Consider the following 27,842-nt stretch of genomic DNA (forward strand, 5'->3'; position numbering starts at 1 on the left):
GAAACTAAGGGTCATACAACTAGTTCCTTATGCCTTGTCAGGTATGGCTCAGGTTATAATTCAGTTACCTTATCATGTACAAAGGTATTAATTTAAAATTAAAATTATAGAGACTTCTTTTTTATAAAGTATTCATATTAGTTATTATGATTCTATGGGAAATCTAGGACATAAGTTCATTTCTTTAGTTTCTGGTCTAGAATGCACTTATATATAATGTGAGGGTTAAAATCATAAAACTTCAGGAAGAAAGCCTAAAATTTGGGAAAGCAGACTTCTTGGGTAGGATGCAAAAAAGCATGAGTATAAAAGAAAAAAAAAGATAAATTGAACTTCATCAAAATTTAAAACATTCTTTTCATCAAAAGACAAATAAGAAAAAATGAGATGGCAAGGCACAAACTGAAACAAAGTATTTATAATTCAATATAAGAATAAGCTTATAAACTCCTCAAACGCAAAAAGAAAACAACAAATTTTTTAAATGGGCAAAGGACCTGAACAGATACTTCTAAAAGACAAGTAGCTAATAAACATATGAAAATACACTCATCATTACACATGAGGAAAATGCAAAGTGAAATCCATTATGAGAAACCACTACACATTTAATTTTAGAATGGCTAAAATTAAAAAGGCTAACAAGGGGGGGCCTGGCTAGCTCAGTCAGTAGCATGTGATCCTTGATCTCAGGGTTGTGAGTTCAAACCCCTTGGGCATGGACCCTACCAAAAATAATTAAATAAAAATAAAATAAAAATGCTAACAATCCCAAAAATTAGTGAGGATTCTCATTTGTCACTGGTCAGAGGAGAAAATGATACAACCACTTTCGAAAAGTCTTTGGCAGGGGTGCCTGGGTGGCTCAATTGGTTAAGTATCTGACTCTTGATTTTGGCTCAGGTCATGATCTCATGGTCCTGGATGGAGCCCTACATCAGGCTTTGCCCTCACCACAGAGTCTGTTTGCCCCTCTCCCTCTGTTCCTCCTCTGGCTCTCTCAAATAAACAAAATCTTTTAAAAAAAAGTCTTTAGCAGTCTATTAATGCTAAATAAATTATATATATTTAGTATATGTTACATATAATAAATTTAATAAAATAAATTTTATAAATAATTTTTATATGTTCATATTTTAGGTACATATCCAAAGGAAATTAGTATATATAGCCACAAAAAGATTTATACAAAAATGTCAAGAACATTATTAATAATAGCCAAATAATGGATGTAACTTAAATAACTATGAACAAGAAAATGGATAAACAAATTGTGGCATAGTTTTTTTTTTAAAGGAATACTACATAGCAATAAAATATAACTATTGATACTGGCAGGTTGACAGATTTCAAAAACATTATTTTGAACTACAGAAGCCATACACAGTGTCTGACTCCATTTACATGAAGTTCAAGAACAAGCAACACTAATATGCTAGTCAGCATACTCATTCTCTTCAGTAGAAGTAGAAGGGATATGGACTGGAAAGAGGAATGAGGTAATTCTCTGGAAGGATGGAATTATTTTATATCTTGATCTGAGTTATGGCTACCTGGATGTGTGCATGTGTAAAAAAACTATCACAATGTATAATTTAGTGCTTGTGTATTTTACTGCACTTAATTTTATCTCTATAAAAATAATAGAAACAAATTCAAGCATGCTATGACTACCTCAGTTATGGACTTGACCTTTGGAAATCCTGCCCTCCTACCATTTCCTCTTCCAAATGTGTGATATAGACCCTCCTATACAGCAGTGCCTGGACTTTGCAGACTCAACTCACCATTAGAAACTAACCACTCTCCCATATTATTCTTTTCTTCTCTCTTTTCACTCAATATGACCACACATTATTCCTGCTATGATTTCCTTGCTTTCTGTGTCTCTGAACAAGTTTACCTTACAGCCCCTTGCCCACATGATAGTACACATTCCAACAAACAGGCATCCATCATATAATATTTCCTAATAGGATTATTATGTAAAATCCCTAGTATCTGTCAAATAACAATGACTTTATGTCTATCCCCTTCCTACTTCAAATTCTCCCCTTTTTATATTCTTTTAAGACACACCTATTTAAAGCATTATCAGGCTTCAGAAACACAATACTGTATTTCAAAATAGTTAAAATCTCAAATTTACGTTTCAGTAATAGCATCAATATACCATGCATTATTTGCCAAGCTCTTTTTCTCTCCATACCCTATAGACACTTACTTAATCCTCATAACAACCCTGAGATGTAGGTAATATTATCCCCAATTCAGATGAGGAAGTTAGGGCACTGAGCAATTAAGAAATTTGCCCAAGACTAAACAACTAGTAACTGTCAGGGCCATGATAGAGACAACTTCAGCATATTACTTCAAATGATTCACTTAAACCATACAATTCAACTATTGGGAATAAGAGATATTCTTTTGTATCTACAAAGCAAAGGCTATGTTTCTTTAAACCATGAACTTAAAATCATAAGTTGTCAGAGAAAGTTCTGAATTTCTCATAACACTCTGCAGAAGTTTTACCTGGGTTCGTAAATGACAGAAATGTACAATCACAGGGCAATACTATTTTTAAAATACATGGTTGAGACATCTATTCTTAAGCAATGGATGCCTGTATTTATTCATTGATAAGCTTTAAAACTAAGAATTCAAGTCAACACCTCCATTCACTGAATGTCAGGTGGTCACAATTTACACCAATTATGATTTCTAATTATATTCTCTATTTTTTCATTAGCTCTGAACACATGGTCACTAAAAGGCTCTTCCTTCCATCTCTTCATCATCCAGTCATTCTTTTATTTCACTCATAGAACAAATATATTATTCCAGTCATTCAACAAATATTCATTAAGTACCAACTATGTTAGGTATATAAATAGGCAGGAGAGACATTATATAACTTATAAGGTAAATTGCTTCCATAAATATACCGGTTACGGAGTATTGCAGCAACTGATTCCCCTCTATGAAGATGATCCATCACCTCTAACACTTGGATAATGACCTGTTCAGGAGGAAAAGAAGTCAATATTTACTATAAAAATCAAAGCTAGAATTTTTAAATTATGCTATCTATGTAATACTTTATATATTTTATGACAGAAAGACAAAAATGTGTGCCCATGTTCCTGATGTCCATATTCTAGTTTATGAAAATTAAGAAAATTAAGAACACTGAAGGAACTGAACCAGCAAATTATCTACAAAATTCCATAGTGGCTCATTAAATACCACTGACTACATTTCTGAAATCATTAGAATAACAACCAAGTATATGGGAAGTTAGATTAACTATGAGGAGACCTGAGGAATCTGGGTGAAGTTAGAAGACACAAGAGAAGTTAGAGATGAAGAACGGAGGCAAACATTGGCCAAGTAGAGACACAGATAGTACTAAATCCTGAGTTACCAGGAGCACATGAGGCCTCAAAACCCCAAAAGCAGGACCCACAGTTTTAGAATTGGTCAAAATTAAGGCTAGAAAGGTATAAGATTTTGACATTTTAAAGACATAAAATAAGTAGTGGGGGTTGTTTTCTTGATCTGGACTACAATTTTGTTTTGTTGATGGTTATTTTACGGAAAAAGAGCCGATCAGGTCGTAGCACACTAAATCTAATATATTGTTTCTAGCATTCGCTTTGCATTGGAAATGTGTATTTCAAAGGCTCTATTAATTTCAAATATATTGGGAAGCAGAAATATAGATTTTACTTAAATGTTTCTTGTTAGGGATGCCTGGGTGGCTCAGTGGTTGAGCATCTGCCTTTGGCTCAGGGCATGACCCCGGGATCCTGGGATCCAGTCCCAAATCGGGCTCCCCACAGGGAGCCTGCTTCTCCCTCTGCCTATGCCTCTGCCTCTTTCTCTGTATCTCTCACAAATAAATAAATAAAATGTTTTAAATAAAATAGTTTATTGTTAATAAAATCAATTTATTTCACTGCAGAGATAAAAATATGGAGTATGTAATTTAGTTTTTTCATATAATTATGTTTTTTAAAAATGTGTCCTTTTTTGAAGATTTCATTTATTTATTTGAGGAGAGTGAGAAAGAGCATGAACAGAGGGAGAAGCAGACTCTGCTGAGCATGGAGCCCGACTCAGGGCTAAAATCCACTACCCCATGTTCATGACCTGTGACAAAGGCAGACATTTAACTGAGCCACCCAGGTACTCCCATATAATTATGATTGTTGCAAAGCTAGGTAAAGACCTAAAATAATCAAGCCAGAGAAAAAGGTTCTCTTCATTGTTCCCTGCTTTCTTCCTCTCCCTTAATTTAGGGTCAGAGCAAAAGATGTAGAAGGAGAAAAAGTATTTCTTGGGTCTTCATAATTCTAAAAAAAAAAAACAAATCAAATGACAATATAGCATTTTATTTATTTGCACAATCATATTTTCTGTTATTATAAGAAATTGAGTAGCCCACATAAATTTTTTAAGCATTTCAAAATCAACTGACCTTTGGGCTTATCTTTTCTAAAAATGGTGAAGTGGTGAGAAAATTTTAAGATGTTGAGAAATTTTAATTATTTTTAGGCTACACAATTTTTTAGAAGATGTGTTAAGAGAAAAACAACCAAATCTAGATTATTATTAGGAATCTAGGAATTAGCAAATAAATAATTCATGCCCCTTTTCACCAACTCTAGAGTAGAACATACAAATCTCTAAATTAGATATTCAAACTCTCACTCAATCCTATGGTTTCAACCAATCTACCTGCTGTATCTGCGTCTGGGCTCTCCCACTCAAATTCTACAGATAATAAGCCTCTGGTCTCCTGAGGAGCAGGGAGTGGATGACAGGACACAGGACTCCAACCACTTATTATAAAGACTCCAAGAACAGCCCACATTTTCAATCTCAAGACTTATTTCTGACTTCCACAAACCAGATGCCCCCAAGTCTTGAAATATTAGGAGTTGTATGGGAAGAATTAGTTGGTTTCTCTCAAAAGTAGGGGGGAAATTCTTAAGTTTTAACTTACTTTGAACAAATAAAAAATTAGTTTAAACCTTAGCAATTGTCAATGCTGCACCTCCTGGTCCTTTTGTCTTTTTGAATTTTTCAATTTCTTTAGTCTCATTTTAAGGAAGCTAGGAAGGGAGAGGAAGTAAACAATGGTCAATTTACACAAGATTCAACTAAAACCAGATGTTTTCAATCTGGGAATCTGTATGATCAAATTTATGTATTAGAAAATTAAGGGTGTTTGCAATGTGGGGGTAGATCAGAGAGAAAAAGAGAGAGAGAGAAACTGGAAGTATGGAGACCAGTTAAGAAACTACTTCCATAGTCAAGGCAAGGCATGAAATAAAAGGACAGATCAGGGACATGGGGATAGCCAGGGAAAACTAGGACTTATGCCTGCAGATCACTAACAGATATTAATAGGATAATGTGACATCAAAGACAAAATCTATTTAAGTAATTGGGGGAAATGGTAATAATAACAGGTGAGGCAGGGTAGAGCAAAGAAGGAAAAATACTGGAAGGAAAGAGAACAATGGTTTGGTGCAGACATACTGAAGCCCTCTAGGGCACACCATATAGCATCTAACAGAAAACTGGATATATACAGCAGATTTCAATTGGAACTAGAAATGAAAATATAAGGGTATTTAGCCAGTTAAGTAAGAGTTAAAGTATTGAGACTGAGAAATATTCCTCAGAAGTGTATTTGCCATGAGAAGGTGGAATCCCAAAAACACTGTTGTGCAAGAAACCGAGGAAGATGAGCTAGCAAAGAGAGAGCCAATAGGTAGGAGGGAAACTAAGAGAAATGTGAGATCAAAGCTAAGGAAAGAGGTGGGTTCATAAGAGTGGTTGGAGGGTATTCAATTGTTTCAAGTTCTGCCCAGACCAAGTAAGAGATCAGCTTACTGATGTGATAGCTCTATAAAGTCAGTGATTACGTTTTCTAAAGAGTATTATGAAGACAGGTGTGGAGAACCACACTGCAGTGGTTTTAAAAATAAAACAAACACAAATAGGGGCTCCTGGCTGGCTCATTCGGAAGAGCATGTGACCCTTGATCTCGGGGTCATGAGTTTGAACCCCACATTGGATGTAGAGATTACTAAAATAAATAAGCCTAAAAAAAACCAACATAAACAAATTCTTTCAAGAACTTGAAAGTAACTCAAATTCATCAGGGAATTAGTCTATGGTAATGGCGGCCTTCAAACAAATAAGGGAAAAGAGATGATTAAGTGATTGGGGTAGCCATTTAGAAAAATAAATAAGTTCATACCACTTCACTTCCCATTAGGATATCCTAAATAAATTCCAGATAGATCAAAGAATTAAAGGGAAAAAAATGAAACTTTGAAATATTCCTTAAACTAAGGAAAACCCAAGTGAAATTATTTATAATCACACAGCAGAGAAGGTAAGCAGGACCCAAAATTGAAGAACTATAAAAGAAAAAAAACTGTTATATCTGCTTGTACAAAAATAATTAGAACTCTGAACTTTAAAAATATCACAAAGTTAAATGCCATTTGATGAGCGAGGAAAAAATGTTCACCACACACACAACAGATAACAAAGGGCTAATGATTTTAACTTACACATACAAAAAAAAAATAATCAATAGAAACGGTAAAACATAATAGTAAAAGAGAACAATCCAAAAAGTATGTGCACATAAAAAATACAAATCATCAAAAAACAAATGAATACAACTTAAAATGAGGCATTGGTTCACCTGTGAGATTCACACACACATGCCCAAGTCTGTTCATATCCATTATTAGTGAGAAGGAATATAAGTTTAGGAGGAAAAAAAAAAAAAAAAAAAAAAAAAAAAAAAAAAAAAAAAAAAAAAGTTTAGGAGGAATGTTCACATTTCATTCTAGAATTTTCTGTCCAACTTATTTCAAAATTTAAAGAAAGAGGATCCAGCAAAAGAAATAAGAAGGAGCGGCCATGAGGTAGGAGAAAATCAGGAAGGTGTGGAAACCTAGAAGGCTGAATAAAGTGTTATATAAAGAAAGATGTAATTAAGTGTGTCAGATACTAGTGAGGGATGAAGTGAAGAACTGAGAAATGACAACTCGATGTGGTGACATGGAGGTCACTGGACACCTTGGTAAGAGTGGTTTACATGGAATGGTGGAGAAAATGGCCAGTGAGCAAGGGTTCAAGAGAGAACAAAAGGAAAGAGAGGAAACAGTACATACAACTCTTACCAAGAGTGGCACTTTAATGAGGACCAAAAAAATAGGTGGTATTTGGAGGGGGGATACAGGGTGGAAGGAGATGTTTGGATAATGGATGATACTATGGAAGGTGAATCTGAAGAGCATGTCATTACACAAAAATGTAAACTGAAGAAGTATGATAACACATAATAAATTTGAAAAGCACATAAGACCATACGTGTGTGTATACATATATATGTACACACATACACATTATATACACATATACACATACAGAAAAGGCATTAAAATATTTATGGGAATGATAAATCCCCAATTCGGGACAAGAAATGCAATTGAGGGATAAACTAGAAGCTTCGCCTGTATTTAAGATTTTGATAGGCATCTGGAAAAAAAAAAGGCAAAATGTTAAGGTATCACGTAGCTAAGTGGTGGTTCTATGAGGGTTTGTGATACTGGTCTCTATACTTTTCTGTATGTTTGAACTATTTTAATGAAATGAAAGAGAAAAGTATATAATACATGCTCTCTTCCCTAGAGACCGTGTAGATGAGCAGACAAGACATGACACGTAAGGGCCAACAGATATAGATAGATGCATAGAATATTTCCAAAGATTAAGGAGAAAGGCAGGACAAAAACATAAGCAGATATGCATTATAATTAGAGACACACTTCTCCACGGCCATGATACTCTCAAGAAAAAGAGGGAAGCTAATCATTACTCATAGGGCACAGCTGACAAAGACATAATTGTGGTTTTGCCCTTAAACTATTCTACCTAGCTCATCAGAAATAAAACTGACAAGACCATTTTTGATCGCTGAGATAACTTGTGTAAGTTCAAACAATTTTACTCTTAAGCATTTATTTTAAGTAATTCACTAATCTAATATTTCACAAGCACCTATCCTATAGATAATACTTCAGAGATTCCAGTTTATGACTTAGCATTTAATTAAAACCCACTGTCTCACTCTTTTCTACTCTGCCCAAGAACCAACAGCTTCAAAAATAATGAGATTTGAGAAATGCCTAGTCAATTTTACACCATGTACGGTAAACCCTACTTATGAACTAACCTTATGTTATATAAAAAGATTCAGAGTGCCATGATCGTCTGCCTTCAAAGAAAATTTTGTTAAGCACTCTGATAAGAAAAGCTGACAGAAAAGATCAGTGAAAAGTGCTAAACACTACAAAATTGAAAAACTGCACAATGTAGAAAAATTATACATAATTGCACTTCTCTCAATCAAGTTATATATAGCAGCAGCACCAAAAATTCAAAATCATCTTGAGACTGCAAAAAGTGATGTGTAAGAAACAGAACTGTATTCTTTGGGAAAATAGTTTGTTACACAAAAGTTAATTTTTTAAAATGTCACAGAGTGTTAGACTATCAAATCTTTTAGCCTTCACCCATAACAGACACCACACTTACCTCCCACTTGTGGCACTGAAGAGGGCCTACCCTAAGACACTTGAGCTGGGGGCGGGGGTGATTTTTTTCCCTTAGAGTAAATCTAAAATGGACTGGGACTATGTAGTATGCTCCCATACACACCCATGAGAAAATCTGCAACACTAAAAATGATGAAGGTTGTGCTACCCTAAAGCTTGCAACTGTACCTGATTTTAAAACATTTATCCAAGTGATCGATCTGTTTTCCTTCTTATCAGCATTTTGTGCTGTGACTATGGTTTCTAACAGCTACTTCTTGATCTACACTCCTACCAAAAAGACTAGATTCTCCATGTTCCAGAAGTTTCTCCCTTTTCCCTGGCCACATGCCAGGATGGCTGATACAGTGTCCTCAACAATTTCAGTTTTCTTCCCATAGTCACTGAGGCAATATGCCCCCTGTACCACTATATCATCACCATCATCTTGCTTTTTATTGCTACAGGCGTACACCACACACCATGCAGTTCCACTGCTGCTTGCAATAACACCACTCTTTCCTTCTCAATATGATCCCGTGGTAGTCCCTTTTCATTTTGTTGCTCGAGCTTTAGGGATTCTTTTGGGATATGCTGCTGGCTAATGGCCTCATTCATCTTATCATTGATTGCAATTGGCCTTTTTACCAATGTTCAAGTTGTTATCTTTGTATTAATACAATTCTATCTGATCTTTCTAATAGTGGCTGCCCTCTTGTAACAGGGGCTAAACTTGGTCTAACAAATGTTTAAGTGTCAACTGCCAAGCTTAGCTGTCTTCATTTCTTTCAGGATCACATTATACTCTTATCTACAGGAGTGACACTGTAGTATGTTTCATTTTTAATTACACCTCTGTGCTACCCATCAAAATCCTTACCCTAAATTATTCCCTCAATCTCTCTCATTCAATCTCCTTCTCTCTAGGGTTAAGATTTCCCCATTCCCCTGGTTAAGGAATATTGCATTTCTCATCATCCTCATCTATAGTCTTACTTTTGGAAGTTAGCAATTTATCTCAGCCTCTTCAGTCAAAATCTATTCTACATAACTCATTAAGCACTGTTACACAAACATCTTACAAGAAAAAAAGAACTGAGAAAAGAAAGTACTGGCAGGTTAAAAATAAAAATCATTATTTACATCAGTGGTCTGCAAACTTGACTATGTATCAGAATCCTCTAGAGGGTGAGATCAACAGATTGCTGGGCCTCAGCCCCCAGAGTTTCTCATTCAGTTGATGTGGGATGGGTCTAGATAATTTGCTTTTCTAAGAGGTTCACAAAGGATGTTGCTGCTGGTAGATCACAGATGACACTTTAAGAACTAATGATTTACAGATAACATAGTTTTTATACAAAGTTCAGAAGAATCAACTGGAAAACGAATACAGTAAAATGCCCACTACAGGAATAACAGCTCTATAAAGACAAAGATGTCTTATCTTCCAACAAAATCTGTAAAATACCTAGGAAGGAGTTTTAAAAGAAATCTGAAAGTCATAAAAAATAAAATGTTACTGGAGTTTATAAAATCATAAAGGACATGAATAAATGGATACATGGATACAAATACACATGCACAAATATGGAATAAAAAAATCAAAATCACAAAGATGCAAATTTCCCTCAAAATTCATATAGAAATTCAACACAATTCCAATCAAATTAGCAAAGGGTTAGAATTATTTTTGGTGGAAGGGGATGGTTATTTTCCATTTTGAATCCTATAGTTCATCAGAAGAAGAGAACACATGAAAATTGCTCAAAATTTTTAAAATAATAATAAGGGAAGAGGCAACTTTTCCCAGGTGACATTAAAATGTACTATAATGGGGGGGCACCTGAGTGGCTCAGTAGGTTAAGCATCTGACTCTTGATTTCAGCTCAGGTCATGATCTCAGGGTTGTGAGATCAAGCCCCACACTGGGCTCTGCACTGTCTGTGGATCCTGCTTAATATTCTCTCTCCCCTGCCCCTCCTGTCTCCCTCTCTCTCACTCCCTGCCTCTCTCTCTCCTCCTCCCTCTCTCTCAAAAAAATAAAATGTACTATAAAGATACAGCTACTATAACAGTGTGGTACCAATATGGGGACAGAGGGATCAATAGAATCCAGTCCCAAAACAGATCCAATTGCATATGGTTATTAACTACATGGTACATGTGGTATTTAGGATTGGTAACTAAAAAAAAAGATGAATTTCTCAATAAAGAGGTTTAGGGAAACTGACTATGTTAGAAGAAAAACTGAAATCTTATCTATCTATATATATACACACACATATATATATGTATATGTATCTCCCACAGATAGAATAACTAAACATGAAAAAATTAAATTATAACTGTAATAAGATAAAAAGAATATATATTTTTTCAATGAGGCAAAAATATCAAACTCCATTCTATATAATTCATTAAGCATTGTTACACAAATATAAGAAAAAAAGTGAAAAAAATCTTTCTAAGAGCCAACACAAAATGCAGAAGCCACAAAGAATATGAAAATGGTTTTGTTAATGAGAAACAAGGTTATAATTCTATAGGGTACAACACACTATAAACATATTGAAAAAATACAGTAGCCAGTAGCGAGTTGAGGAGGAAGGCTGTAACATGTTAACAGGTGGAGGTTTAATGTTCATAACACATAAATTATTCTCCCCCCCAAAAAAAATCAGTAACAAAGGTGTATGATACAGTAGGCAAATATCTGAAGAGGCTTGGCAGAGAAAAAGAATAACAACAGAAAAATAAGTTTAAGGAAATATGTTTGAACTCAATTGCATGCGTGTGTGTGTGTGTGTGTGTGTGTGTGTAAAACTGAGAGAAAACCCACAGCCATATTAAAGACACATTAGTTGCACAGCATCCTTCTCTTTCCCACATTTTCACCTTCGAAAGATACTAAGACACCTCTTGGGTCCTATTTACCATGGAAAATCTTATACTTCCACTAAAACTTACAAACAAGGGAAAGAGAAAGAAGGTGGCTTACAAGAAACTTAAAAATGAAATCTACCAAAATTCAGGAAAGGTAAAAATTATTGTGCATTTTACTAGGGAAGGTAAGCGGGCATCTATTAAAGCTTCTAGATTGGGGTGCATTTAAGTAAGCAGGTGAAGATAGTTGTTTTCCCCCATCTCCACACAAGCAGGCCATAATTCAATTTGTCTTCAATGTTCCAAAGGGTAAAATTCTTAAGTGGTTTTATATTAAAGTAATCATCTTACCATAAAGCTGTTTATCCAAGCAAAATGAGATTCACAAGCGATCTTAAAACAGAAATGCTTGTATCTCCAATATAATGGAATAATCAAGTGCCAAGTAACTGCTGAAAAACTTTAGATGCAATGCAGTGTTTTTATTACATTATATTTTTCTAGTATTATAAAAAGTAAAGATTGAATCATTTTATTGTTTTTGCACAAGAGATTGTTAGGCTGACGGATTCCAGTTTTCAAATCAATCTATATATGAAATCTAAAGTCCATGCTTTAAATGCTAAGCAACATCTAAACCGTAGCAAAAAGAAATGAAAGTATTTCTTTCACAGTGATAAATCCAGTATGGCATTTCTTTAAAAAGTATTAATCATTCCTCAAATAACTTAGGTTAATATGGGTAGAATCCTCTGACTATATTTTGAACAAAATTTTATGAGACATTTTTGAAAAACTCACACAGATGAGATTTGTTAGTCTGCTTATTTAAATATAATATACATTTATATATATATATTATATAAAGTATTATATATAATACTTGTTATTCTAAGAATATATTGAGTTCTACCCACATAATTGATCAGCTATTTATACTGAATTAAGAACCCTCTTTAATTAAGATCTACTGTAATTTACAGATCACAATCTCAGAAAAAAATTGATTATTAATAGTAGTAATCTGGCTTCTTAGAGATTTATCCCATTCTTCAAAATTAAATTAAAAATACAAAGAATTTTCTTTCAAAAAGATACAATACTATTTAACATACCATTCAGTCATAATCAACATGAGTCTACTAAGTTAAAAACAACAAAAACCTGGTCTCATCACAATTAATGTAGTCCATTTACTAGAAAGCCAATGTTTCATACTAAGAGTTTTCTTTTTTTTTTCTTCTTTCAGCCATTTATTGCAAATTTATTCACAATTATTGCTTTGTGTTCTCTAGACATTGCCAACAACTTATCAGGACTGATAATTCATCAGTTAATTTTGTTTATGTTGTTCTTCACAGAAGACAAGACCTTTATTTTTTCCTTACTGCTGTTCTTTAGGGAGTATCATTACAAGAAGTATTTTTCAAATCCTAGACCACATTTTTCCATTAACTTTTTGGTATATCATTCACAATTGCATTATCATTTAGGTTTTAATATATTGGGAATTTAGTATTGATATTTTATATTATCTCCATACAGTGATCTTAATGCAGCACCATAATTATTGCCCCCACTGATTTTTTATCAGTTTTCTTTTTTTTTATTTATTTTTTATTGGTGTTCAATTTACTAACATACAGAATAACCCCCAGTGCCCGTCACCCATTCACTCCCACCCCCCGCCCTTCTCCCCTTCCACCACCCCTAGTTCGTTTCCCAGAGTTAGCAGTCTTTACGTTCTGTCTCCCTTTCTGATATTTCCCACATATTTCTTCTCCCTTCCCTTATATTCCCTTTCACTATTATTTATCAGTCGGTGAAGGACAAACATTATATGTTTTCATTCATACTAAGAGTTTTCTAACAAAAGTCTCCACTTTACTAATTAGGCTACTCAACTTTTTACTGTCCAAGGGATTCAAGCTATTATAGGATGCAGGTCTGGATAAAGAGAATAGTTTTCCTGAGTCCATAACAGGTAAGATTAGCAAATTTAACAAAATGAAAGAATGCAGGAAGGAAAGTCCAGGTAGCTCTATCATTCAGATGATCTTACATATTCACAGTGGAAGTTGTATTATAGGATTTAATTAGGCCCATAGTATATTGATGAATCAAAAAAAGTTGAAGTAGGAATCATTTGTGATTTGCCTTACCATTTGATCTACAGCCAAAACTTTTTCTTTGTGCACTGGCCTACTAATTGAATCTTGGAATCTTCTTTCATAAATTAAGCTCACCATCACAATAAATGCATGAACTGTGATTTATAGATTTGTTTTCTTTAAAAAAGAGAATATAAAGCCAGTTTCACAGTGATATGAATTCAGAATCCTTAATACGTTTTACAATTTTTCCCAAATCTTTTTTTTCTTCAAACTTTTAAAGTAAATGCCACATGACACATGGGGATCAGACTCATGACCCCAAGATCAAGAGTTGCATGCTCTATCAACTAAGCCAGCCAGGTGCACCCCTCCCCCAAATCTTTTAGAATGGCAGGTGCAAGACTGAACTGAATGCAGTTACACCCCAGGCTCAAAATTTTCAGATGGTGCCCCAAACTATTAACATAAATGCTAATTTAATGCAATTTTTATAAAGCAACCTACAACCACCATTATACCTAATAATGAAAGATCAAATGCTTGCTCTCTAATATGAGGAACAAAACAAGGGTAGATATCCTTGTGCTCTTACCACTTCTATTCAACAATGTGCCAGAAGTAATAGCCAAGGCAATTAATTAGTCAAGGAAAAGAAATAGTTGGCATCTACATTAGAAAGGAAGTAATAAGACCATCTCTATTAGCAGATATCTTTTGGTTTTTTAGCAGATATCTTGAGCTTGCATAAAGAAAATCTTCAGCAATCAAATAAAATACTATTAGAATTAATAAATGAGTTTAGCAAGGTTATAGGATACAACATCAATATACCAAAATCAATTGTACTTGTATTCATTTGCAATAAACAAAATCAAAATGGAATTAAGAAAACAATTCCAATAATAATAGCATGAGAAAGAATAAAATACTTTGGATCAAGTCAGAGAGAACTTCAACAAAGAGAAAATACAAAAAGGAACCATCAGAGCTAAAGAATACAATAACTGAAATGAAAACTATACTAGAAGAAATCAATAGCAGATTACAGGAAGGAGAAGAATGGATCAACAATCTAGAAGACAGGGTTTGGAAATCACCCAAGCTCAACACTGTTGTGTGGAATATTCCGATGAGAGATGAAACCGTTACTCAGAATCCAATATTTTGGAACAAAGAGAGGCCCAAAGGGGCTATACCATCAGGTACCGCCAAGAAGTGCAGATGCCAAGGTAAAGCCCTAGTCTGAACTGGCTCTCAGGTTTATTATCATAGAATGTAAAGTATGTGGAAACAAGGAAGGAAAAACAACTCAAGAAACCAATCATGTGAGGGGCAGCAGCGAACTGTGTACGTGACTATCTGCACAGGTCTCAGAGAAGCATTAACTAGGGGGCTGTGGGGGATGGGAGAACTGACCTCAACAGGCCTGACTATTTATCCACCATCATTGCTGTTTTCAGTATGTATTGTTTTCAGTATAGACCAATGGCAGGAATAAGTAGCTTTTGCTACATGCATAAAGCTGTTGCCCTTTATGCATGTCCATGTTCTTATTGTTTCTTTTCCCTACTGGAAAAAGTGTTTCCACTTTTCTCCCACAAAAACAAAAAGTTTTCTCCCACAAAACACTAAAAGGAAAAAAGAATTTTAAAAGGAAAATAACATCAAGAGTGCTAACATTCACATTATAAGGATCCCAGATGGAAAAGATAGAAAGGAGGAGAAAAATATTTTAAAGAAATAATACCTGAAAACTTTGCTAACCTGGAGAAAGAAACAAATATCCAGGCCCAGCAAGTACAGAGAACATCAAACAAGATGAACTCAAGAAGGTCTATACACAGATACATAATAATTAAAATGTCAGAAAATTGGGATGCCTGGGTGGCTCAGTCAGTTAAGCATCTGCCTTTGGCTCAGGTCATGATCCTGGGGTCACGGACTCAAGCCCCGTATTGGGCTTCTCGCTCAAAGGGGAGCCTGCTTGCTCCTCTCCCTCTGACTGCTGCTCCCCCCTGCTTGTTCTCCCAAATAAATAAATGAAATCTTTAAAATAATAAAAAATAAAATAATAAAATAAAATAAAATAAAATAAAATAAAATGTCAAGGGAGCACCTGGGTGGTTCAGTCAGTTAAGCATCTCTGGAATCAAGTCCTGCTGAGCAGGGAGCCTGTTTCTACTTCTGCTCCCCACCCCACACTCTCTCTCTCTCTCTCTCTCTCTCTCTCTCACTTCTCTTTCTCAAATAAATACATAAAATTTAAAAAAATAAAAAATAAAATACCAAAAATTAAAGATAAAGAGATAATCTTAAAAGCAGCAAGATAAAACAGTTACTTAGAGGAAACCCCATAAGATTATCAGCCAATTTTTCAGCAGAAGGTTCACAGGCCCAAAAGGAGTAGCGTGATATATTCAAAGCACAGAAAGAGATGACCAAGACTACTTAGCACAGTTATTATTCAGAATTGAAGGAGAGATAACAAGTTTCCCAGACAAATAAAAGTTAAAAGAGTTTATCACAACTAAACTAACATTATGAGAAATGTTGAAGGCACTTCTAAAGCAATAAGTCAAGGCCATAATTAGAACTAAGAAAATTATGAAAGGAAAAAATTTCATTGGTGAAAGCAAACATATAGTAAAGTTAGTAGGTAAATCACTTATAAACTAGTATAAAGGTCAAAAAACAAAGCTAGTAAAATCAATTATATCTAAAAAATTAGCTAAAGGATATACAAAATGAAAAGACGTAAAACATGACATCACATACATAAAATGTGAAGGAGGAATACAAATGTAGTGCTTTTAGAATGTGTTCAAATTTAAGTGACCATCAACTTAATATAGACTGCTATATACATAGGATGTTATATATGAACCTCATGGTAACCACAAAACAAAAACCTACAATAGATATACAAAAAAATAAAGAGAAAGAAATCCAAGCACAACATTAAATAAAGTCATCAAATCACAAGTTAAGACAGTAAGATAAGAGGAAAGAGAGAATGACAAAAAATACCAAAAAACTCAACAAAATGGCAATAAGTATATATCTATCAATAATTACTTTAAATGTAAATGGAGTAAATACTATAATCAAAAGACACAGGGTAAATGAATGGATAAAAACACAGGACCCATCTATATGCTGCCTACAAGTGGACTCACTTCAAACCTAAAAACACATACAGACTGAAAGTGAATGTATAATAAAAGATAGCTCATGCAAATGGAAGTGAGAAAAGAAAAACTAGAGTACCCATACTTATTTCAGACAAAAATAGATGTTAAAACAAAGACTATAATAAGAGACAAAGAAGGCCATTACATAATTATAAAGGGATCAATCCAACAGATAATATAAAAATTGCAAGTATCTATACACCTAACATAGGAGCACCTAAATATATGAGGAAAATATTAACAGACATAAAGAAAGAAATTTACAGTAATACTATAACAGTAGAGAACTTTAACACTCCATTTACATCAATGGATAAATAATCCAGACAGAAAATCAATAGGGAAGGAGTAGCTTTTCTTTCTTAAGAGACAGAGAGTGGGATTGGGGGAGGAGGTGCACAGAGAGAGGGAGAGAGAAAGACTTAAGCAGGCTTCATACTCAGTGTGAAGACTAGCACAGGGCTTGATCTCACAAACTAAGATCATGACCTGAGCTGAAATCAACAGTCAGATGCTTAACTGGCTGAGCCACACAGGTGTTCCTGGAGAAAGTAGCTTTGAATGACACATTAGACCAGATGGACTCAACAGGTACATACAGAATATTCAATCTCAGAACTGCATAATACACATTCTTTTCAAGTACACATGGAACATTCTCCAAGACAGAGCACATGTTAGCCACAAAACAAGTCTCAATAAATTTAAGAAGATTAAAATCATATCAAGCATCTTTTTTTGAAGATTGAAATGATATCAAGCACCTTTTTCGACCACAGCAGCATGAACATGTAGAGTTAAACAACATGCTAATAAACAACAGATGAGTCAGAAAAGAAATCAAAGAGGAAATCAAAAAACAAAATTAAATGAAAATACAACAGTTCAAAACCTTTGGGATATATATATAGCAAAAGCAGTTCTAAGAGGAAAGTTTATAGTGATATAGACTTACCACAAAAAAACAAATTTCAAATAAACAATCTAAACTTACACCTAAAGAAACTAGAAAAAGAAGGGAGAGAAAAGCCCAAAGTGAGAAGGAGGAAAATAATAAAGATCAGGGTGGAAATAGATGAAATACAAATGAAAAAACAAACAATGAAACTATGAGCTGTTTCTTTAAAAAGACAAGCAAAATTTATAAACGTTTAGCCAGACTCATCAAAAAAAGGGGGGGGGGACTCAAATAAATAAACTCAGAAATGGAAGAGTAGAAGTGACAACCAACATCACAAAAATACAAAGACTAAAAGAAACTACCAAGAAAAATTATACATCAAAAATTGGGCAACTTAAAAGAAATGGATAAAGTCCTACAAACATACATCTTCCAACGCTAAAACAAGAGGAAACAGAAAACCTGAATAGAACAATTACTAGTAACAAAATTGAATTAGTAATCAAAATCTTCCCAAGAAACCAAAAACCAAGAGCAGATGCCTTCAAAAATAAATTCTACCAAATATTTAAAAAAGAGTTAAAATAGAGGTGCCTGGGTGGCTCAGTCAGTTAAGTGTTCAACTCTTGATTTCAGTTCTGGTCTTGATCTCAGGGTTGTGAGTTCAAGCACTGCATTGGACTTCATGCTGGTATGGTGCCTACTTAAAAAAAGAGTTAATACCTACTCTCAAACTATTCTAAAAGATAGAGGAAGAAATGTTTCCAAGTTCAGTTCATGAGACCACCATTACTCTGATACCAAAACCAGACAATGACTGTAAAAGAAAAATTATAGACCTATATTTGTGGTGAACACAAATGTAAAAATCCTCAGCAAAATATTAGCAAACTGAATTTAACAATACACTAAAAAGATTATTCATCGTGATCAAGTGGGATTTATCTAAGGGATGCAAGGATGGTTCAATATCTACAAATCAATAAATGTGATACCCATATAAACAAAATGAAAGAAAAAAAATGAAAGATAAAAATCATATGATCATCTCAAAAGATGCAGAAAAAGCACTTGATAATACTCACATCCATTCAGGATAAAATCTCAACAAAGAGGTTTAGAGTGAACATATCTCAACATAGTAAAGGCCATTTATGACAAACCCAGAGCTAAAATCATACTCAATGGTGGAAAGGTGAAAACTTTTCCTCTAAGGTCAAGAACAAGATAAGGATGTACATTATCACCACTTTTATCTACATAGTATTAGACGTCCTAGCTGCAGCAATCAGACAAGAAAAATAAACAAAAGGCATCCAAATTGGTAAAGAGGTAAAACTATCACTATGTAAAGATGACATGATGATATACACAGAAAACCATAAAGACTCCTCCAAAAAACTATTAGAACTAATAAATGAATTCAGTAACATTGTAGAATACAAAATTAATATACACAAATCTGTTGCATTTTTATAATAATGAACTCACATGAAGAAAAATTAAGGAAATAATCCCATCTACAATTGCATAAAAAAATAAAATACATAAGAATAAATTTAACCAAGGAGGTGAAAGACCTGTATCCTAAAAACTAGAAGACAATGATAAAAGAAACTAGATATGGCACAAAGAAATGGAAAGATATAAATTGTTCATGGATTAGAAGAATTAATATTTTTAAATGTCTATACTACACAGAACAATCTACAGATTTAATGCAATACCTATCAAAATACCCATAGTATTTTTTACAGAAGTAGAAGAAATAAACCTAAAATTCATATGGAACCATAAAAGACCCCAAATAGACAAATAATTTTGAGAAAGAATAAAGCTGGAAGTATCACAATCCCAAATTTTAATTTAGATTACAAAGCTACAGTAAGCAAAACTGTATGGTACTGGCCAAAAAAAAAATGGACACATAGATCAATGAAAGCTAAGCCAGAGCCCAGAAACAAATCCATTCTTACATGATCAATTAATCAATGAGAAAGAAGGCAAGCATATAGCATGGGAAATAGGCGGTATTTTCAATAAATGGTGTTGGAAAAACTGGATAGCTATATGCAAAAGAATGGCAATGGACCACTTTCTTATACCATATACAATAATACACTCAAAATGGATTAAGGACAAAAATGCAAAACCTGAAACCATAAAACTCTTAAAAGAAAATACAGATAGTAAAGTTTTGGGCATGTCTTAGCAATATTTTTCCGGATTTGACTCTAGACAAGGGAAACAAGAGCAAAAATAACTAATTGGGACTACATCAAACTAAAAAGCTTTTGTCCAGCAAAGGAAACTATCAAAAAAATGAAAAGGCAACCTACCGATTGGAAGCATATTTGCAAATGACATAGCTAAATAAAGGGTTAATATCCAAAACATATTTTAAAAACCCTAACAATTCAACACCAAAACAAATAAACAAACAAAAAAATTCAATTAAAAATTAGCATATTGGGACCCCTGAGTGGCTCAGTGGTTGAATGTCTGCCTTCAGTTCAAGGCATGATACCAGGCTTCTGGGATCGAATCCCACATCTGGCTCCGGGTGGGGAGCCTGCTTTTCCCTCTGCTTATGTCTCTCTCTCTCTCTGTGTGTCTCTCATGAATAAATAAATAAAATCTTTTTAAAAAATGAGACGACTTGAAGAGACATTTTTCCAAAGAAGACATACAGATGGCCAACAGACACGTGAAAAGATGTTCAACATCACTAACCATAAGGGAAATGCAAATCAAAACCACAATAATGTATCCCCACATTAAAATAAAATAGAGGAGGAGGCGGGGCAAGATGGCGGAAGAGTAGGGTCCCGAAATCACCTGTCCCCACCAAATTACCTAGATATCCTTCAAATCATCCTGAAAATCTACGAATTCGGCCTGAGATTTAAAGAGAGAACAGCTGGAACGCTACAGTGAGAAGAGGAAGGAAGACGGGGGGAAAAAGAAATAAAGAAACAAAAGGCCTCCAAGGGGGAGGGGCCCCGTGAGGAGCCGGGCTGAGGCCGGGGCGAGTGTCCCCAGGACAGGAGAGCCCCGTCCCGGAGAAGCAGGAGCTGCACCGACCTTCCCGGGCGGAAAGGGGCTCCCAGGGAGTTGGAGCAGGACCCAGGAGGGCGGGGATGCCCTCAGGCTCCCGGGGACACTAACAGACGCCTGCGCCCCGGGAGAGTGCGCCGAGCTCCCTAAGGGCTGCAGCGCACGGCGGGACCCGGAGCAGCTCGGAGGGGCTCGGGCGGCGGCTCCGCGGAGGGGGGAGGGGCCGGGAGCGCGAATCCAACAGCGCAGGCCCCGGAGCACTGGGCGCCGGGACACAGCCCAGGATCCGGCCTCCCCCCGGAACAGGCAGAGGCCGGGAGGGCCCAGGACAGCGAGGAAGCTCCTGCCCCAGCTGAGCAGATCAGCGGCCCCGCCCCGGAGCCTCCAGGCCCTGCAGACAGAGAGCTCCGTAGTTACTGCGGGAGCTGAATCCAGGGCTCCAGACTGGCCGCCGCCACTGGGGTTGTTCCTCCTGGGGCCTCACGGGGTAAACAACCCCCACTGAGCCCTGCACCGGGCAGGGGGCACAGCAGCTCCCCCAAGTGCTAACACCTGAAAATCAGCACAACAGGCCCCTCCCCCAGAACACCAGCTAGACGGACAAGTTCCAGGGGAAGTCAAGGGACTTAAACTATACAGAATCAGAAGATAGTCCTCCATGTTTTTTTTTTATTTCTGATTGCTTCCCCCACCCTTTTTTTCACCTTTTTCTTTTTCTTTCTCTTTTTCTTCTTTTTCCTTTTTTCCTCCTTTTTTTTCTTTTTCTCTTTTCTTTCCTTCTCTCTCTCTTTCTCCTTTTCCCAATGCAACTTGTTTTTGACCACTCTGCACTGAGCAAAATGACTAGAAGGAAAACCTCATGTCAAAAGAAAGAATCAGAAACAGTCCTCTCTCCCACAGAGTTACAAAATCTGGATTACAATTCAATGTAGGCCAATTCAGAAGCACTATTATACAGCTACTGGTGGCTCTAGAAAAAAGCATAAACGACTCAAGAGACCTCATGACTGCAGAATTTAGAGCTAATCAGGCAGAAATTAAAAATCAATTGAATGAGATGCAATCCAAACTAGAAGTCCTAACGACGAGGGTTAACGAGGTGGAAGAATGAGTGAGTGACATAGAAGACAAGTTGACAGCAAAGAGGGAAACTGAGGGAAAAAGAGACAGACAATTAAAGACCATGAAGACAGATTAAGGGAAATAATCGACGGCCTGAGGAAGAAAAACCTACGTTTAATTGGGGTTCCCGAGGGCGCCGAAAGGGACAGAGGGCCAGAATATGTATTTGAACAAATCCTAGCTGAAAACTTTCCTAATCTGGGAAGGGAAACAGGCATTCAGATCCAGGAAATAGAGAGATCCCCCCCCCATAAAATCAATAAAAACCGTTCAACACCTCCACATTTAATAGTGAAGCTTGCAAATTCCAAAGATAAAGAGAAGATCCTTAAAGCAGCAAGAGACAAGAAAGCCCTGACTTTTATGGGGAGGAGTATTAGGGTAACAGCAAACCTCTCCACAGAGACCTGACAGGCCAGAAAGGGCTGGCAGGATATATTCAGGGTCCTAAATGAAAAGAACATGGAACCAAGAATACTTTATCCAGCAAGGCTCTCATTCAAAATGGAAGGAGAGATACAGAGCTTCAAGACAGGCAGCAACTAAAAGAATATGTGACCTCCAAACCAGCTCTGCAAGAAATTTTAAGGGGGACTCTTAAAATTCCCCTTTAAGAAGAAGTTCAATGGAACAATCCACAAAAACAAGGACTGAATAGATATCATGATGACACTAAACTCATATCTGTCAATAGTAACTCTGAACGTGAACAGGCTTAATGACCCCATCAAAAGGCACAGGGTTTCAGACTGGATAAAAAAGCAGGACCCATCTATTTGCTGTCTACAAGAGACTCATTTTAGACAGAAGGACACCTACAGCCTGAAAATAAAAGGTTGGAGGACCATTTACCATTCAAATGGTCCTCAGAAAGCAGGGGTAGCCATCCTTATATCAGATAAACTAAAATTTACCCCGAAGACTGTACTGAGAGATGAAGAGGGACACTATATCATACTTAAAGGATCTATCCAACAAGAGGACTTAACAATCCTCAATATATATGCCCCGAATGTGGGAGCTGCCAAATATTTAAACCAATTAATAACCAAAGTGAAGAAATACTTAGATAATAATACACTTATACTTGGTGACTTCAATCTAGCTCTTTCTACCCTTGATAGGTCTTCTAAGCACAACATCTCTAAAGAAACGAGAGCTTTAAATGATACACTGGACCAGATGGATTTCACAGATATCTACAGAACTTTACATCCAAACTCAACTGAATACACATTCTTCTCAAGTGCACATGGAACTTTCTCCAGAATAGACCACATACTGGGTCAAAAATCGGGTCTGAACCAATACCAAAAGATTGGGATCGTCCCCTGCATATTCTCAGACCATAATGCCTTGAAATTAGAACTAAATCACAACAAAAAGTTTGGAAGGACCTCAAACACGTGGAGGTTAAGGACCATCCTGCTAAAAGATGAAAGGGTCAACCAGGAAATTAAGGAAGAATTAAAAAGATTCATGGAAACTAATGATAATGAAGATACAACCGTTCAAAATCTTTGGGATGCAGCAAAAGCTTCCTAAGGGGGAAATACATCACAATACAAGCATCCATTCAAAAACTGGAAAGAACTCAAATACAAAAGCTAACCTTACACATAAAGGAGCTAGAAAAAAAAAACAGCAGATTGACCTCAAGCCCAGCAGAAAGAGAGTTAATTAAAATTCAAGCAGAACTCAACGAAATCGAGACCAGAAGAACTGTGGAACAGATCAACAGAACCAGGAGTTGGTTCTTTGAAAGAATTAATAAGATAGATAAACCCTTAGCCAACCTTACTAAAAAGAAGAGAGAGGAGACTCAAATTAATAAAATCATGAATGAGAAAGGAGAGATCACTACCAACACCAAGGAAATACAAACGATTTTAAAAACATATTATGAACAGCTATATGCCAATAAATTAGGCAATCTAGAAGAAATGGACGCATTCCTGGAAAGCCACAAACTACCAAAACTGGAACTGGAAGAAATAGAAAACATTAACAGGCCAATAACCAGGGAGGAAATTGAAGCAGTCATCAAAAATCTCCCAAGACACAAAAGCCCAGGGCCAGATGGCTTCCCAGGGGAATTCTATCAAACGTTTAAAGAAGAAATCATACCTATTCTACTAAAGCTGTTTGGAAAGATAGAAAGAGATGGAGTACTTCCAAATTTGTTCTATGAGGCCAGCCTCACCTTAATTCCAAAACCAGACAAAGACCCCAACAAAAAGGAGAATTACAGACCAATATCCCTGATGAACATGGATGCAAAAATTCTCAACAAGATACTAGCCAATAGGATACAACAATACATTAAGAAAATTATTCACCACGACCAAGTAGGATTTATCCCCGGGACACAAGGCTGGTTCAACACCCGTAAAACAATCAATGTGATTCATCATATCAGCCAGAGACAAACCAAGAACCATATGATCCTCTCATTAGATGCAGAGAAAGCATTTGACAAAATACAGCATCCATTCCTGATCAAAACTCTTCAGAGCGTAGGGATAGAGGGAACTTTCCTCGACATCTTAAAAGCCATCTACGAAAAGCCCACAGCAAATATCATTCTCAATGGGGAAGCACTGGGAGCCTTTCCCCTAAGATCAGGAACAAGACAGGGATGTCCACTCTCACCACTGCTATTCAACATAGTATTGGAAGTCCTAGCCTCAGCAATCAGACATCAAAAAGACATTAAAGGCATTCAAATTGGCAAAGAAGAAGTCAAATTCTCCCTCTTCGCGGATGACATGGTACTCTACATAGAAAACCCAAAAGCCTCCACCCCAAGATTCCTAGAACTCATACAACAATTTGGTAGCGTGGCAGGATACAACATAAATGCCCAGAAATCAGTGGCATTTCTATACACTAACAATGAGACTGAAGAAAGAGAAATGAAGGAGTCAATCCCATTTACAATGGCACCCAAAAGCATAAGATACCTAGGAATAAACCTCACCAAAGAGGTAAAGGATCTATACCCTAAAAACTACAGAACACTTCTGAAAGAAATTGAGGAAGACACAAAGAGATGGAAAAATATTCCATGCTCATGGATTGGCAGAATTAATATTGTGAAAATGTCTATGTTACCCAGGGCAATTTACACGTTTAATGCAATCCCTATCAAAATACCATGGACTTAAAAAAAATACCATGGACTTTCTTCAGAGAGTTAGAACAAATTATTTTGAGATTTGTGTGGAATCAGAAAAGACCCCGAATAGCCAGGGGAATTTTAAAAAAGAAAACCATTTCTGGGGGCATCACAATGCCAGATTTCAGGTTGTACTACAAAGCTGTGGTCATCAAGACAGTGTGGTACTGGCACAAAAACAGACACATAGATCAATGGAACAGAATAGAGAACCCAGAAGTGGACGCTGAACTTTATGGTCAACTAATATTCGATAAAGGAGGAAAGACTATCCATTGGAAGAAAGACAGTCTCTTCAATAAATGGTGCTGGGAAAATTGGACATCCACATGCAGAAGAATGAAACTAGACCACTCTCTTTCACCATACACAAAGATAAGCTCAAAATGGATGAAAGATCTAAATGTGAGACAAGATTCCATCAAAATCCTAGAGGAGAACACAGGCAACACCCTTTTTGAACTTGGCCACAGTAACTTCTTGCAAGATACATCCACAAAGGCAAAAGAAACAAAAGCAAAAATGAACTATTGGGACTTCATCAAGATAAGAAGCTTTTGCACAGCAAAGGATACAGTCAACAAAACTCAAAGACAACCTACGGAATGGGAGAAGATATTTGCAAAAGACGTATCAGATAAAGGGCTAGTTTCCAAGATCTATAAAGAACTTATTAAACTCAACAGCAAAGAAACAAACAATCCAATCATGAAATGGGCAAAAGACATGAAGAGAAATCTCACAGTGGAAGACACAGACATGGCCAACATGCACATGAGAAAATGCTCTGCATCACTTGCCATCAGGGATTTGCAAATCAAAACCACAATGAGATACCACCTCACACCAGTGAGAATGGGGAAAATTAACAAGGCAGGAAACAACAAATGTTGGAGAGGATGCGGAGAAAAGGGAACCCTCTTACGCTGTTGGTGGGAATGTGAACTGGTGCAGCCACTCTGGAAAACTGTGTGGAGGTTCCTCAAAGAGTTAAAAATAGACCTGCCCTACGACCCAGCAATTGCACTGTTGGGGATTTACCCCAAATATTCAGATGCAATGAAACGCCGGGACACCTGCACCCCGATGTTTATAGCAGCAATGTCCACAATAGCCAAACTGTGGAAGGAGCCTCAGTGTCCATCGAAAGATGAATGGATAAAGAAGATGTGGTCTGTGTATACAATGGAATATTACTCAGCCATTAGAAACGACAAATACCCACCATCTGCTTCAACGTGGATGGAACTGGAGGGTATTATGCTGAGTGAAGTAAGTCAATCGGAGAAGGACAAACAGTGTATGTTCTCATTCATTTGGGGAATATAAATAATAGTGAAAGGGAATATAAGGGAAGGGAGAAGAAATGTGTGGGAAATATCAGAAAGGAAGACAGAACATAAAGACTCCTAACTCTGGGAAACGAACTAGTGGTGGTGGAAGGGGAGGAGGGCGGGGGGTGGGGGTGAGTGGGTGACGGGCACTGAGGGGGACACTTGACTGGATGAGCACTGGGTGTTATTCTGTATGTTGGTAAATTGAACACCAATAAAAATTATTTTATTAAAAAAATAAAAAAATAAAATAAAATAAAATAAAATAGAAAAATTGACAAATTGTCAATAAAAAAGACAAGAAGTAACAAGTATTGGCAAGGATGTGGAGAAGATGAGGAACCCTTGTGCACTCTTGGTGGGAATGTTAAATTTTACAACCACTGTAGAACACAGTATGGAGGTTTACCAAAAAATTGAAAACAGAAATTCCATATGATCCATTGATTCTACTATTGGGTATTTACCCAAAGAAAACAAAAACACTAATGCAAAGAGATATATGCACTATTTTGCTTATTGCAGCATTATTTACAATAGTCAAGACATGGAAGCAACCTAAGTGTTCTTCAATAGATGAATGGATAAAAAAGATGTGGTATATACACACAATGGAATATTAACCATTAAAAAGAATGAAATTTTGCTATTCACAACAGAGATAGACCTAGAGCATATCATGCTATGTAAAATAAGTGAGACAGAGAAAGACAAATACCATATAATTTCACTTGCACACAAAATCTAATAAACAAAATAAAACAGTAACAAACTTATAAATACAGAGAACTGGTAGATGCCAGAGGGGAGGAGTGTGGGCAGATGGGTGAATTAGGTGGATAAGGAGGTAGAAACTTCCAGTTATAGAATAAAGAAGTTATGGGAATGAGAAGTACAGGATAGAGAATATCATCAATAATATTTTAGTAGGGGGCATTCAGGTGGTGGCTCAGGGGTTGAGCATCTGCCTTTGGCTCAGGTCGTGATCCTGGGGTCCTGGGATCCAGTCCCGCATCAGGCTCCCCACCGAGAGCCTGCTTTTCCCTCTATCTATGTCTCTGCCTCTCTCTCTGTGTCTCTCATGAATAAATAAATAAAATCTTTAAAATGATGATAATACTGTAGTAACTTTGTATGGTGACTACAGATAGTAACTACACTCATTGTGGTGAGCATGTGTTAATGTATATAATTATCAAATCACCATATTGTACACCTGAAATTAATATAGTATTGTATGTCAACTATACTTCAATTAAATTTTTAAAAATAAAGAAAAATTTAAAATAAAACCAATAGAAAAAAATTAAAAACTTTTGTGTACCAAAGGAGATCATCAAGAAAAGTAGGGGCACCTGGCTTGCTCAGTTGGTAGAGCATAAAACTCCCAATGTTCAGGGTTGTAGGTTTGAGCCCCGTATTGGGTGTAGGG

The 27,842-nt window shown here is 36.1% G+C and overlaps 1 protein-coding gene across 13 annotated transcripts in view; it reads right to left on the minus strand.

The window, feature by feature from the left end:
• KLHL13 (kelch like family member 13) overlaps positions 1–27,842 on the minus strand; it is a 209,917-nt gene that overhangs the window by 118,800 nt on the left and 63,275 nt on the right. For 11 of the 13 annotated variants that reach the window (XM_038588136.1, XM_038588139.1, XM_038588131.1 and 8 more), the window contains one exon: positions 2,946–3,019. The exons of the other annotated variants lie outside the window; for them this stretch is intronic. In XM_038588136.1, coding sequence (XP_038444064.1) covers positions 2,946–2,995 — 50 coding nt within the window. In that variant the 5' untranslated portion in view covers positions 2,996–3,019. The remainder of the gene's footprint in view (positions 1–2,945; positions 3,020–27,842) is intronic. 13 annotated transcript variants of the gene reach the window in all.

Source organism: Canis lupus, chromosome X (assembly GCF_011100685.1).
Source record: "Canis lupus familiaris isolate Mischka breed German Shepherd chromosome X, alternate assembly UU_Cfam_GSD_1.0, whole genome shotgun sequence".
Lineage (NCBI taxonomy): Eukaryota > Metazoa > Chordata > Mammalia > Carnivora > Canidae > Canis > Canis lupus.